At 40.3% G+C, this 15,585-nt stretch overlaps 1 protein-coding gene across 1 annotated transcript; it reads right to left on the reverse strand.

Annotated features, from left to right (window-relative positions):
- Positions 1-2,286: 2,286 nt before the first annotated feature.
- Positions 2,287-11,099, reverse strand: LOC112196311. The gene is made up of 6 exons (XM_024336630.2): positions 7,059-11,099; positions 5,661-6,305; positions 4,407-4,916; positions 3,606-4,115; positions 2,638-3,352; positions 2,287-2,543 (listed from the first exon to the last, which is right to left on the reverse strand). Exons 1-5 carry the CDS (start codon positions 10,704-10,706, stop codon positions 2,648-2,650), a joined length of 6,018 nt encoding a protein of 2,005 aa, XP_024192398.1. The 5' UTR covers positions 10,707-11,099; the 3' UTR covers positions 2,287-2,543; positions 2,638-2,647.
- Between the last annotated feature and the right edge of the window lie 4,486 nt (positions 11,100-15,585).

Below are 15,585 nucleotides of genomic sequence, written 5' to 3' on the forward strand. Positions count from 1 at the left end.
TCTCCCTAACCGAAAAACTGATCGAGCGTTGGGCAGCGATGGCGGCGGAAGATGGGACGGGGACTCTTGCCTTGTCGAATGCGGCCGTAGTGAGCCTGGTTGGGGGCGGAGACTTAATCCACGACCCTTTCTTTTACCTTTGTGGTCGTTTGCTTAACAAGAAACCGGTGGTCATTCAGTCGTTTTCGGCGGCGATCTCCGGGATATGGCGGTTGAAGGAGAAGGTACTGATCCGTGAGGAGGAGGGGGGGATCTTCGTGTTCCAATTCAAGGAACAGGAGGTGAAAGACCGGGTTCTACATGGCGGCCCTTGGTACTACAGTAACTCGATGCTGTTGTTGGCGGACTACGACGGGGCTTGCGCTCTGCCGGAGATTCCTCTGCACTGTTTGGAGGTTTGGGTGGCGGTGAAGGGTCTGAGAGTTGCCATGCGCAATGATCGGGCTTTAACCCGGATTGGCAATGTTTTGGGAACTTTTGTTAGGGCAGACCAACTTGCGTTGCGGAGGAAGGAGGATGTCCAAAGAATCCGGCTGATCCATGACGTTCGCCGGCGGGTCTGGGCTAAACGTGAGTTTTGTTTCTCGCCGGATTTGACGTTGGTGCTTGAGTTCCAGTATGAAAAGTGCCATGGCATCTGTAAAGGATGCGGTTTCTTTACTCATGCCGGAAAAGACTGCGACAAAGGCTTGCTGCTGGGGGAGGCCGAGATCATTGCAGAATTGACTATGCCATCGACGGCACCTGCGTTGATGGAGGGCGTGGTTTCTGGGTCTGTGGTGCTGGAGGTTGGAGGTGGACTGGTTGCAGGCATGGCTGTGCAGGCGGAGGCGGAACTGGGTCCAAGGTTTTCGGCAGGAAATCCTGATTATGAATTAGGGTTGACTGGTGAGTCTGGGTTACCAAGGAAAGGGCCAGTGGGCTGTCTGTTGGGCTATTTGGGTCTGAGGGTTGTGGTCTGTTTTCATTTGGACACCCATCTAAAGTGTTGGGTGTGCGACGACTTCGTGAGGAGGATTGGGTCGAGGACGGAAAACGCATGAAGCTTGCTGATGGCTTAGTTGAGGTTCCTGTTACTGATGGGAAGATTCAGAAGAAGAAGGGTAGCCCCCGTGGTCATCAGAATAAACCTAAGCCTGCTCCTGCTTCGGCTGTAGTGGGCTCGGTTAAGGAGGTAATGGAGAAGACCGCCCTACCCCAAGAGGGTTAGGGTTGTAGTCCAACATTGTCCTTGGTGAAGCTGTTGCTGGGATGGATGCGGAGATGTACACCAATTGAGGTCTTAGGCGTCAATGCTCCATTCTAGCTGCTTGCTTGGGATTGTGTAGGGCTGCATTTTCTTTTGTTTTTTTTGCTTTGAATAATTTTCTCACCTTTTTCCGCCCTCCTATTAGGGTTGGATAGGTGTAGACGCTTTATTTTGTTTCGTGTTTTAGCTAGTTTGGTTTTTGTCTGCTTTCTCTAGGTCTATCTGCGTTTTCGCAGTTTGCTTTGTGCTTTGATTGTATTAGGAGGGTTTTTTTTGAATCCCTCTAGCTTGATGGAGAGTCGTCGTTTGATTAATATATTCGGAACCTGATTCCGTTTCCCTCAAAAAAAAAAAAAAACCTTGAAATCCTTCTTTTAGAAAATTCAAAGGGATTCCAACATGCAACATATCAAGATCGAGAACCAACCCTCTGATTAATTTTGGTGGAGGAGAGACTTTCTCATTAGAGAGCAATATCATCTGATTTTGATTTATTCTTCTTCTCATGGTTGAAGATAAAGATAAAAAGTATAGTAACAGATTGTTGTATCTCATGTTCAAGGGCGTTTTGATAAAAATAAGGAGGTCATCTAATTAGCTTTTCAAGTATTCTAAAAAGTAACTTAGAAGTGTACTAAGTATGGGAGATCCAAATAGCAAATTTGAAGGTCTAACTAGAACCACCTTTAGATTTTACCAAGAGCAAGAATAAAACCCTAAACAAAATTGAGCACAATCACAAACAAACAAGAGACCAATTTACGTGGTTCACTCCAAATTGAGCTACATCCACGGAGAATGATAATCTAAATAATTGAAACAAACAAGCAAAAGAATCTATAATGAAGAACTTTTTGGTTCTTCCTCACACAACTACCCTCACCCAAATTCCTACTCACCCAAATTCTTGAGAGAATCCTCAACTTCACCCAAACTGACAGGCTTTCAATCCAGCAGATTAAAACAACTAATCACTCTTGCTGTTTCTTTTTTGATTTTTTTATCAGACAAAGTAACAATCTAACCAAAATCTGTCTTTTTTTTTTTCCACTAGGCAACCATCACTCCTCTCACAAAGCTATCAATCTCACTGAACACTCTTTTTTTGTTTTTTTTTTCTCCAGATAACCAAAGTGCCGTTACAATGCTTGAACAAATGTATTCACCAAAACTGTATATCGTCTACATGGTTTCTGCTGCAGCCGAAAATGTGGCAATCAACACAACTGTATCTCAATCTGTACCAAACTTCTCCCTGCATTCACTCCTGCACACCCACGAATGAATTCCAAATCTGCAAAATTTGATAGGTTGGACAATGATGCATCATCCAACTGCCTAGACAGATACAAATGATAATACTGTACAATAGAAATGCAGTTGCGTACCTGATCAGCTTTATTTCCTACTGTTTTCGAGCTCCCGCTGAAGATTCACATCTGTGCGTTCATTGAAACTTAATTTCACTTCCCTCGGTGTGCTGAGGGACCCAAAACAGAATTTTTTCATCTTGGGGCACCACGTGATCAGTATCTCTTCCATTAAAGGCCATTCTAAAATATATTTTCCTTGGGAAAAACTAGTGAGATTAATTAGAAGGTCAAGTTTCAGAAAAGTTAGCTGAGGGAGAATGTTTCTCATATCTGTTTCTTCAACCTCCTTTGTTACTATTTCTTCCAACCCCTCGCAACGGCATATATTTATAGTTTTGAGATTCGTGAGACCTCTGGCAATGCGAGGTGAGAGCAGAATTCTCAGTCTCTCACATTTTAAGATTTCTATAGAAGTTAGACTCTGAAAGCCTTGATGACTCTGTATCCCTACAGATTGGGATACTACGACAGCATGCTCATTGCCAGTCGACCGACTACATTCAAAAATCTCTTCTAGTAATGAACAATGTTCCACAATTAAGCTCTCCAGTTTCTGCAATCCATTTTGCATATAAATTGGAAACAAACGCTCTAATTTGTTACAAAAGGACACCCTGAGTACTCTTACTCTTAGCTCACAGAAGGAATTGTGTGAAATTTGTTTGCTGAATATCTCCTTGAAGTTGTCCATGAAGTGAATTTCTAGTGTCTCCAGGATTGGGAAAACAACCTGGAAATACAATCAATTCTCTTAGGACATACGCTAGCTATCTAGCTCTCCAGTCTCAACATATCACTTCAGAAATATTAGAAACAAACAAAGGCTGAGAGTTTTTTCTTTGTCAAGGTTAATTAATTTCGTAGTTATCTACGAGAGAATTAATTAATAAGCACTTTAATTATGGAACACATACTTCGAACATGCTCTGCAGCTAGATGAAAGTCAATAAAAACATCTTACGAAGCCTTACACTAATACTCACCGTGTCCTCTGTTTCCTTGCCATCTGCTGCTATGATTTCTTCCATCTTCTGGCAGTGATCTATGGATAGATTTTTGAGCTTCACCAGACCTATGGCAATGGAGAGAGAAAGCAGATATCTCAAATTGTTACAACCAGAAATCTTTATTGATGTCAAATTTGGAAAGCCTTTGGTTAGTCTGTAATCCATCTGGTTTATTGTTCGTTCAGGTTGGGAAATAGAAGGTGTTTCCCCTGACTGTGAAATGGTTACAGCTTCCCCTTCATCAGCAGATATTTCTCTCAATTCAAAAATCCCTTCTAGTGACCTGCAGTCACTGACATGTAACTTCTCTAGTTTCGGCAACCTGTTTTGCATAAACATTGGCACCGAATGCAATAATTTCATACAATTGGACACGTTTAGATCTCTTAGTTCACAGAAGGAATTGTGTGAAATTTGTTTGCTGAATATCTCCTTGAAGTTGTCCATGTCGCGAATTTCTAGTGTCTCCAGGATTGGGAAAACAACCTGGAAATACAATCAATTCTCTTAGGACATACAATAGCTATTTAGCTTTCCAGTCTCAACATATATCACTTCAGAAATATTAGAAACAAATAAAGGCTGAGAGTTTTTTCTTTGTCAAGGTTAATTATTTTCGTAGTTATCTACGAGAGAATTAATTAATAAGCACTTTAATTATGGAACACACACTTCGAACATGCTCTGCAGCTAGATGAAAGTCAATAAAAACATCTTACCAAGCCTTTACACTAATACTCACCGTGTCCTGTAACCAAAAAAAAAAAAAATACTCACCGTGTCCTCTGTTTCCTTGCCATCTGCTGCTATGATTTCTTCCATCTTCTGGCAGTGATCTATGGATAGATTTTTGAGCTTCACCAGACCTCTGGCAGTGGAGAGAGAGAGCAGATTTCTCAAATTGTTACAATGAGAAATATTTATTGATGTCAAATTTGGAAAGCCTCGGGTTAGTCTGGAATCCATCTGGTTTATTATTCGTTCAGGTTGGGAAATTGAAGATGTCTCTCCTGACTGTGCAATGGTTACAGCTTCCCCTTCATCAGCAGATATTTCTCTCAATTCAAAAATCCCTTCTAGTGACCTGCAGTCACTGACATGTAACTTCTCTAGTTTCGGCAACCTGTTTTGCATAAACATTGGCACCGAATGCAATAATTTCATACAATTGGACACGTTTAGATCTCTTAGTTCACAGAAGGAATTGTGTGAAATTTGTTTGCTGAATATCTCCTTGAAGTTGTCCACGTCGCGAATTTCTAGTGTCTCCAAAACTGGAAAATCAACCTGCAGATCCATTAAATATAGTCACTAAATATGCCGTCTTCTATATAACTACAGACCCACAAAAAGGGTCGAGCATTTTCTTTTTCAAAATTACTTGTTTGCATTCAACTGAAAGAACAAGGTTTGTAGTTTGAGTCTTTGAGAGAGAGAGAGAGAGAGAGAGAGAGAGAGAGAGAGAGACTCTCCAAGTAACACCTTGTAGTGCCACAAGAGAACTTTTGTACACTAGTGAAATGTATTTGTTCCATATTTAGTGAACAAAAAAAAAAAAAATCTATTTTCATAACACGGACAAATATTGCTATTTTACTTATAAATTGTCCAAACTACTTTTCATTAAGAAACAATGGAAAGTTAGTGAGACATTAAGAAACATGATAAAATCATCTGTTAATGTGTAAAATTTTTATAACAAATGCATTGTAAAGTTACACAATATACGCATAACTTAATGGTAAACATTTTGCATGACAAACTAAATTATCATTTTTGGTTAAAGCCCACCGAATAAGAGTACGAGCCATCATATTGCCATCATAGAAGAAATGAATAAGAAGGTATCGCATTAATATGACAATACATAACTTTTTCATTTATCTTAATTAGAATCTCCAATAAACCTCTGACTGCGCGCCATGCACTAAAAAGAACTACTAGGATGGTTTCACAAAGGTTAGCATTGATCAAATATAAACATAAACAATATAAAAACGCGTAGGACTGATTTTTCAGTTCTGTGCATACCTGTTCCCCAAAAAGGTAGATCGGGTCACTTCCTGTGGCTACGACCGGTGGAACAAATGTCTTCAGGTCACCGCAGTCGGTGAGCACCAGTGTTTTCAATGATGGGAAGTCAACAGTGCATGGTACAAGACAAAATCTTTTGAGTCTATGTAAACCGGAAAGATGGAGAGTTTTTACCTGAGAAATAACAATTTCATTTGTTTTCTCTTCATTGCCATGTTCTTCAGTTTTTGCAAAAATTTCTGCTATTCGAGGGCAATATGTGATGTACATGGATTCTAGTTTTACTAGACCTCCTACCATGAAGAGCGGGAACACATATTCCAATCTGTTGCAACTCGAAACTTGAAGCGTTGTTAAGTTTTGAAATGCCAGAATGTTTTGAGGTGGCTTCCACAAGTATGCCAACATGGGTAGATCACCCAACTCCATTTTCTCCAAGCAAGACAATAGTGTTGCAGTAACACCATCCTTTTCTTTTATTTCTAAACCTTCAAGCTCAAATACTGTTTCCAGTGAGTCACAAGACCATACTTCAAGTTGTTCAAGATTCTGTAAGTTTTGCACCACACTGGATGAGAAAACACCAAGTAGATTGTTACAGCTGCTCACCACCATATACCGTAGCTCACGAAAAGGTTTAACCTGTAGAGTCATGTGAATATTGTAAGTACTGAAAATTTTTCACTAAACAAAATGATGACAGATATACATATATTTCTTGATTTGTATACTTATATAAACTATGCCGAGGGCGGGGCACTTTCCAAATCGTGTGTTGTATAACAAAACAAGTTAAATACTGACACCTATTACATACTAAAAGAATTATAGATTGCAAACAGGTGGATCATGTTTGTATCAGTTGAGGACATTAGAATATGAGTCCACAGTATACCAAAGAAACTCTTCGATCTTCTTTTCTTTTTGTTTCTTCTTTCCTATCTGTTAGAGGCTCTGTTAGAACTTGGTTTAAACATAACTCAGTGTGAGACTAGTTTAATTGTTTGACATGTTTTATTTTGTTATAAAGAAGATCCACCATAACTCATATTTCATTTCTCGACAGTCAATTATAACTGTAGGTTTCATCTGAATGTCTATTTTCACTATCTTTGATTTATGATTCTTAGATATAGAGCAAGACCGACTCTCTACTAGTTTTGTTAAATCTAAAAGATTTGTTTTTAGTTGTTTTGGAGAGCCACTTGAAGGTAGCTCAATAGCCAAAAAGCTAAACATGTCTTTAATATTATAACTCAAAAATTAAAATAGAGTCTACTAAAGTTGCCCAAAATGAGCAATGAAAAGGATAAATACCTTACATATGCCATACAAATTAAAGAGGCTATAAAACAATAAATAAATAAATATATAAGTAAAAAGGAGGAAAAATACCTTGGGGTCAAATAGAACATTAGTGGCATTAGAGCTGTGTTTTGAAGCCAAATGACTCGGAAAGAGACTGATGAGTTCTGGTAGGCGTCTGAGCTCCAAGGTGATTAGTTGAGGGAAGTTCATCATGCATGCGTTTGTGCTTGCCTTAAGCCTTAGATCAACAAGACTCAATCGTATCAAATTCAGGCACTTGATCTGATGTCCTGATCCTTCCAAGGTAAATATCTCTTCCAAGGACGGGCAAGATGCAATCTCTAGTTCTTCAAGTTGCTTAAGATCATTACCAGTAGACAACAGGAAGACAAACTTCAAAGCTGAACAGGATTTCACAACGACACGTCTTAGATTTTCGAGGCATTCAAACTGAGCTTCTATCTTCCATACATGTGTCAATTGAGACAGATTGCTTAAAGATATCTGGATTAGCTTTTCAAATGACCCCATTGGAAGCTGACCATGACATATCTCCTTCATCCTATCTGCACTTCGGATATTCAGCGTATCTAAGACCGGAAGCACTGCATTACGTGGAAGTGGAACTATATCCGTCATGTCAATGAGATATTCCATAGCCTTACAATCTTGCAGTGTTAGAGACTTCAAGTTTACAAAACAGTCTCCATCTATGAAATTGAGAGCATCCTTGAGCTTTTTCATTTTCAGATCTAGTGTGTTGGTTTTCTTCAGTAACATAGAGATTGTACTTCCGACAAGAGAGTTTCCATCAAGATCATGAAGTCTCAAGTAGTTCTCAGAAGGGCTTACATCCAATCTTCTTTCCTCATCCATGAAGAAATTATAAATGGATTTCCTGGATTCTATAGAGATTTTAAATCTTTCAAGCTTATGAAATGCCACACTGCTTTGCATAGTTTTAGTTGGTGGAAGAGCAGCTTCTAAACTAGTCAAACAGCTCAAGGAAAGTAGCTCTGAAAGTTCTGCATTAGTGTTTACTTTCCTATGTTCCTCAAAACGAGCTGACTCAAAGATATTCACCAACTCCTCTGGCCTGAACAGTTGGGTATTTTTTGAGGCATGTTCATCTCTTAGTAGGGTTTCTGAGACATGTTCATCTCTTAGGACCACCCAGTTGTCAAAGCTATTCCACATGTATAATTCCTCTAGTTGGGTTAAGCTAGAAATGACACGTGGTGAAATCATCTCAAGACCAATACATCCTGTCAAATCTAGCAACCTTAGCTTCGACAAATTTTTAAGTTCATCAGGTAATTCTTTGATGCAAGAGCCACGAAAGCTGAGTATCATCAGTGTCCGTAGCTTTCCGAGGACACTGTTGAGTATCTTGACATGATCGTTGTTAAAATTGCAATGCTCCAGAGACAACGTTTGAAGGTTTCTTAAAAGTGGAAGCGATGGCAGTATTGGCGAAACAACTGTGCTCCTCATGCCTAAAACCTTAAGATCTCCCATTCCTTCAAATATAGTGGATGGTGGTTCCAAAGACAATTTATCCATGCTTGACAATAATAAAAGCACAGTATGCTGATGAGTTTGATTGTTTATCAGTGTACTGCACATGTACTGCTTAGAAACACTATTAATCTTAGGCCAATCCTTCAGTTCCACTTCACATCTTACCAAAAATCTCTCTTTACCCTCAGAGAATATGAACAGGGCAACATCGCGGACCACATCATGCATTCTAACGCACCCTTTCTTGTTGCTGTCTAACAACAAAAAACAACTCTTGAGTATGTCAATCAATGTTTCTACACTGTTTCTTCCTTCTTCCATTGAATCAATGCTGTTAAATAACCCAAGCCCAACCCCATACTTAACCAAATCTTCAACCAGTATATTACCACTTTCTGGATATAGGCAACAGAGTAAAAAACATGATTTGGCTTCCTTGCTACTTAAACATTCGTAACTCAACTTTATTTTCCCATACACTTCTTGTATCACTCCTGGAATGTTCTCCGGACAAGCCTTTCTTAGTTGTCTAACCGCGTCTTTCCACATTTGCTTGCTTTTATGTTGCAGTGCCCTTCCAACAGTAGAAATTGCAATTGGCAAACCAGCACACTCACTCAGAACCTGATGTGCTACAGAATGTAGCTCTGGAGATTCAATGGAATCGCCTGCCGACTCCTTAAACAGACACCATGCTTCTGATTCTTTCAAAACACCAATAGGAAAATTCTTTTTGGTTTTTATCTCATTGAATCTATCTTGGCTTCGTGATGATACCAGAATCTTGCAACCCTGTTTATCACAACAAAGTGGAATACCTAATGCTTCCAAATCTACTGGTGTTGAAACATTGTCTAATATTACAAGAACCCTCTTACTACCCGATAATCTTCCACGTAACTTATATGCTCTTCCAGGTAAACTCTGTTCAGTAAGTTTCAAACCCAGAAAATCTGCAATTTCATCTTGAATATGACTCAAGTCAGGATCCTGGGTCATAACAGCCATTGCAACCTCATCGAATAGGCCGCCTTCTTTTGCCTTTTTTCCAACTTCTTTCACCAAGGTTGTCTTGCCTATACCAGGCATTCCGCATATTACAATTGGGTTTATTTGGTCATCGGTGAGAGCATTCATTACTTCTGTAAGGACTGAACTTCTTGATTCAAAATCCATGGGTCCTTCAACGGATATAGATGTCAATAACAATTTGAAATTACTCTGAGTTCTCAACTCACTAAATACATTTGGCAGTCTTGACAAAAATATGATCTTGCATCCTTGGTTACTTTCACCATGAGGGATTCCAACTGCTTCCAAATCAAGTATTTTCCAAACATCAGCCAATACAACAAGGAACCTCTCTGTATCGCTAAACATTCTAGAATGAAGCATCTCTGCTCCTTCAATCAAACTCATATTTTCCAAATTCAGCCCTAGCATATCTCCAATTTCGACTTGTATCCGCTTCAAGTCTGGATCATGGGACACAACTGCCATCACAACCTCCTCAAATATATCTTGGTGTTTTACTATCTGGATGAATTCTTTTGCTGTCATCGTATCTCCTCCTTTGATTGTCCCGCAAATGCCAATCATGTTGATATCATCATTATGCAAAGCATTCACGACCTTCGTATAAGGTAATCTGTATTCCAAATTCTCAGATAGTTTCATAAGTGATGGAGGAGCAGGGTTGGAGGTTCCTGAGGAGCTTGCCCATTCATGGGGCTTGGCCAAAGCCTTATCAACAGACTCGGAATGTTTTTTGTTTGGAAATGGAAATATCTCTGGGGGAGGAGCTGGGTGAGATATGACTGCGAAACTCCCGTCTCCAAGGAGCTTATCAACAATCACAGTCATCTTCTTAGCTTTCCTACTCAAGGAATGACGATACTTCAAATTTGGAAACCATCCATTACAGCATGTTGCCTTTGCTACAGTTTCTTCCTCAAAACACGTCTCCTTGTCCTGTATGGTATTGTTAACATCATGCAGCCAGGACTCAACTTCAGGAGCAATAGTCTCTAAGTTTCTGGTCGCCGCATCCATGGCTAGCTGTATTCCATCTCTTTTGTCGGCCAGCCTCCCAGCCTGGCTGGTGAGATTATCGATGTTGCTCTCACAGTGAATCAGATAGCTAAACTGTCGCAGAACTGGTGCTACTGTGTACTCTGCGAGTTTTCCAAGAACTGAAAAGCAGATTTTTTCCATTCTCTACTTTCCCCTTTTTTTAAACCAAGGATGATGCTTAAACTTAGCAATATCAAAGACACAGGAAAAGAGGAAAGACTGACCAATGAAGGTAAGATTGTTTTTCCTTGCTGGATGTGTACAGATAACAAAAAAAGCAAAATCTCTTTGCTTTTAAGTGATTACAGGTTCAGACAATCCAATATATGAAGCAAAGCAAAAGTAATGAAAGAAACGAAGCAACTAAATAATTTTTTTTTTCCTTTTTGTTTTTTGATGACTATACAATATGACATACGGGATACAAGAATTAGCGTACCTCTCTGCTAATATGTGATTTATCTGAGAAGGGAAATGAAGATTTCAGATCAGAGAGAGGCCGAAATATGAAGAGGAGGACATTGTGATTATGCTCTTCCAACGATGAGTATGGAGTACTACATCTGGTTTCTTATCAAAAGTCAACTCTATATGATCCAAAAAAAGAGGAAAAAAAAAACTTTTTTTTGATTTAAAAAAAAGAAAAGAAGAAGCCTTCTTTATAGATGGACATTTCACAAGCTATTGCCTTTAATAGTTAATTGTTTAAGGATATCTCTATTTGTGTTTGGCCCAAACTCTAGGTTACTTGACCTAGTGGTAATAGGGTTTAATTAGAAGAATCTAGAGATTATCTTTCCTTGTATGATTCTAACTCTATGCATTGTAATTCTCTAAATAAAGAGGCCCCTATTATCAATAAGAATACACAGCGAATTTCTCTCAATTTCTGATTTTCTAAAACACGTTATCAGCATGAAGCCTTAACCCTGAAACCCTAAAATCGTAGCCTTCAAACCCTAGAAACTACCATAATATTTCGCCACCACCTGCATCCTGACTGCAGAATCCGTGAACTGGTGTCAGACCTCCAAAAACCGACCGGAGAGCAACTGGACTGGCCTAAAGAAGTCTGCACTCCCTTGAACCGCCGGGCACCCCTGAATCAGTCTACAACACCTGCACACGTTTTGAGTCAAAGCAGCAAAGAAAGAAAAAGAAGGGAGCGGGCCCCAGACGACAAGAAAAAAAAAAAAAAAACAAAGGAGTAAGCCCACGTGAGCTAGCAGAAGAAGAAAGCAAGAAGAAGAAAAAGGGGAAGCGGCCCCACTGCCAGAAGAACAAAAGAATAAAAGGAAGAAGAAGAAGAAAAAGGGCACGCGGCCCACCAGCCAGAAGAAGAAGAAAAGAAAGAGAAAAAAAAAAACCTGCGGCCCGCTGACAGAAAAGAAGAAACAAAAGAAAAAAAAGAAAAGAAAGAGGCATGCGACCCATTGAGAGAAGAAGAAGTCAAGGCCCACTAGCCAACTCCGGCCACCAGCGACTTTTTCCGACTAAATTCCGGCAATTTTCTACACTTTTCAAGGTATGTTTTAAAGGTTCTTTTAGTTCCCGTTTTTAGAGTTTTTAAATTCAATTTCTCTTCTTTTCGGGGACTTGCAACCTCCCTTCTTCTACCCCCCTTTCTTCATTATAGGGGAGACCAAATTAAGCCGAACTGTGGGGGTTCGTGCTCACTCCAAGCTTAGAGCTTGTTGAGATCTCCAAACTTAGAGTTTGTAGAGAATTTATGATCGACCACTTACATCATTGTTTCGATCTAATCCAATATCTCTTGGAATAGCATTTCTTGGAAGCGACTACGCTCGAAAATTCCTCATTTCTTGGAAGCGATTACGCTCAGAAATTTCATATGTTTTCGTGGTAGCCTATTTCGCTCCGAAACTAACCCTAATTTCTTGTTCTCTTTCAGGATGAGTAACCTAAACAAATTGGACTTTGCTCCATTGGAAACAACTGGCTCTGGATATCACAGGTGGGTTCGTGATATCCGCCAGCATCTCAAGGCTATAGGAATCTTGGATATGATTCTCGAGCCTAGCCAGGACGTGATAATTGTTGAGTAAGTTCATGCTTTGGAAGCAAATAGAGCAGCCTTAGAGGCAAATAAGGCGAAAGCCATCATCCTAATGACTCGTCATATGGATGATTCACTCCAGTACGAGTATATGAATGAAGAAGACCCCAGAAGGCTATGGGTCTCACTCGAAGAAAGATTTGGCAACGTCCGTGACTCCTTGCTTCCTGACCTAGAAGTGAGATGGCATAGCTTCCGCTTCTGTGATTTCAAGTCAGTTCTTGACTATAACTCGAAAGCACTTCGCATTAAATCCTTAATGAAATTCTACGGTAAAGAGATCACAGATGCGATGTTGGTTGAGAAGACTCTCTCTACCTTCCCCGTCTCTGCATTGATGGTTGCTAAGAACTATCGAATCGATGTTAATGCAAGACGGATCACAAGGTTTCATGAGCTCATTGGAGCTATGAATGTCGCTGAAAAGCATGACAATATCCTTGTGAAGAACTATAATTTGAGATCCGTGGAAACAGAGCATATTCCGGAATCCAATTATAGTCGTACCTTTAAAAGAGGGCGCCAAGAGCGAAACCCTAATCTTAGGGATACTTCTAGACATTCTGATCCATATAATCGCTCTACTTGGGAAGGTAACCGCCAAAATAGGCGAACACGGAACCAAAGAGGTAAACGTGGAAAGAAAGAGCGAGGCAAAGCCTCTGGACATGTTGGTGGCGCCACCAACACTAAGAGCCATCTAAATGACGCTTTCAAAGCACCTCAATCAATGGAGTTTGAGCAAAGAGATGTATGTTCTCGATGTGGAGTGTCTAAGCATTGGGCACACATTTGTAGAGCTCGTGAAGAACTTGTCACCGCCTACAAAGCATATTGTGAAGCAAGAGAAGCTCACTATGTGGAACAAGAAGATCAAGAAGATGATCTAGAGTGAAGGGTTGAAGACTACAAATCTGGTTGGGATCAATAGATCGCCAATTCTATTTAAGTCTTTATTTTTCCAAGAGATGTAATAGGCAATTGCCATATATTTTGTAGTAAATGCCAATGGTTTAGTCTTTCTTCAAAGTAGGCTCACCCAAAGTAAGTGTGACGTCTAGGAAGGTTATGAGATTAGTGGTACTTAAGTGAGCCTTGCTCCATCGACATCTCTCTACTCACCTGGTCACATTTATTTTGGAATTACCGAAAGAAGTTAGACGACTACCATTGTTTTGCATTAGCTAGCATTTGGATTAGATTCTCCTAATGGTTAAGAGACAATGATGTACTTTGTTGGCTTATGAATAAAATTTCGAGTTCTTTTCATTATGACTCCATTTTGATTATAAGCATATGACTTTGTGACTACGATGGCTGGGCCATCAATATTAATTCAAGGACGTGGAATAGCCCAAGTTCCACTTGCCAAATGGCACCTTGATTACAGCTGTCACAGAAACTCTCTACGCTCTTAGGGCAAATCGTACCCTATGAATAGCTAACGAATTCCATGTGAAAATGCATGTAGAGAACGGAAATGAGTTCCTTTGCAATACCTTTAATGATTGCGAACAAAGAAGCATCTTAGAGAAGTTTATGTGTCTCTCTAGTGGACTCTATGTCACTATTCGAGCTTTAATCCAATAAAAGTTATGAGAAAAGATCTCTTGGATTTAGACACATATTGGCTTTGTCACGACAGGATAGATCATCCTAGTCATGATATGATGATCCGTCTACAAAGACTTCACATGGACATCCTTTCTCTCGAGCGAAATGAAGCATGAATCAAAAGTTGATTCATGAACTAAGTGTGACTGACGCTGTTGCCTAGGGCACTGCCTCCGTCCACCACCAGCCTAGGGCTGGTGTAGTCCCTATCCATAACGCCATGGATGGCGTCCATCATTGTGATGGCGCCCTAGGTGATGCTGCAATCGCCAACTTGCTTCGAATAGCGTTTAAGACGCTCATGCCCAACCAAATTCTCATTGGTTGCTTCTAAAGCCTCTCGCTCATTTTACAAAGCCCGTTCCTTAGGGAAATTAGGACTGAGACTGTCTTATGCGAAGGATATGATAATACTCATTATGTTCTTACATAGAATCAATGGGGATTCTGTGGATTGATTCAACCAACTTGCGGACGCTTAAATATTTCATGATGTTGGTTGACACGCAAACACGCCGGTCACGTGTTGTGCCATTGTCCACCTATAAATGTTGCTTATGCTACACTCCTAGCACATATCATATGACAATGGGCTCACTCCCCAGATCATCCTATTCCGTTAATTGGATTTGACTATGCTAGAGAGTTTGCATCGAAAGACTTTCGATGGATATTGCAATGGGACTGATGTTGGACATCATATTCCCATGTACACACCCAAATGGTCTTGCGGAAACGACTACGATGATAGTCCGGACATTTGAAATACGCACCAATCTCCTTATATCCGCTTGGGGTAATGCAATATCTCATATAGCTATGCTAATTCGTCTACGACCCACCGGCACTCAATGTACCTCTGCGTTACAGCTAGTGACTGGGTACAAATATCGTACTTACACATATTTGAGTGAGCCATTTATGTACCAATTGCGCTGCCAGAGTGCTCTATGATGGGTCCTTATAGACGAATGAGCAACTACGTTGGATTTGAGACTCCCACAATCGTCTGCCACTTAATGCCCTTGCAAGGCGATCTCCTTACCGCTAGATTTGCGGGTTGTCACTTTGATGAGACAGTCTTCCCGTCGTTAGGGGGAGATAAGAACACGGATGTTCAGCAGGAACGACAAGAATTGTCGTGGCCTGTCCCCACTATGTCTCATCTCGATCCCTATTACAGTGACGAGATCACACAAATATGCTGCAAACATGCCTGCAAGGAAGGACGTTCCTATGAGAGGACGTAGCGCCACCCTACACGGAGGTAGGCATGGCGCCAACGCCAAAGAGAGTGGCACTCTGGCGTTACAGGCCATGGCCCCAGCT

Source organism: Rosa chinensis, chromosome 4 (genome assembly GCF_002994745.2).
Source record: "Rosa chinensis cultivar Old Blush chromosome 4, RchiOBHm-V2, whole genome shotgun sequence".
Classification (NCBI taxonomy): domain Eukaryota; kingdom Viridiplantae; phylum Streptophyta; class Magnoliopsida; order Rosales; family Rosaceae; genus Rosa; species Rosa chinensis.

Excerpts from the sequence above, each read along its gene's own strand:
- LOC112196311 (XM_024336630.2), bottom strand. The coding sequence starts at position 10,706 with ATGGAAAAAATCTGCTTTTCAGTTCTTGGAAAACTCGCAGAGTACACA. Across the intron at positions 4,116-4,406 it reads GCAAGGAAACAGAGGACACG|GTTGTTTTCCCAATCCTGGA; the intron begins GTGAGTATTTTT and ends TTGTATTTCCAG. Across the intron at positions 3,353-3,605 it reads GCAAGGAAACAGAGGACACG|GTTGTTTTCCCAATCCTGGA; the intron begins GTGAGTATTAGT and ends TTGTATTTCCAG.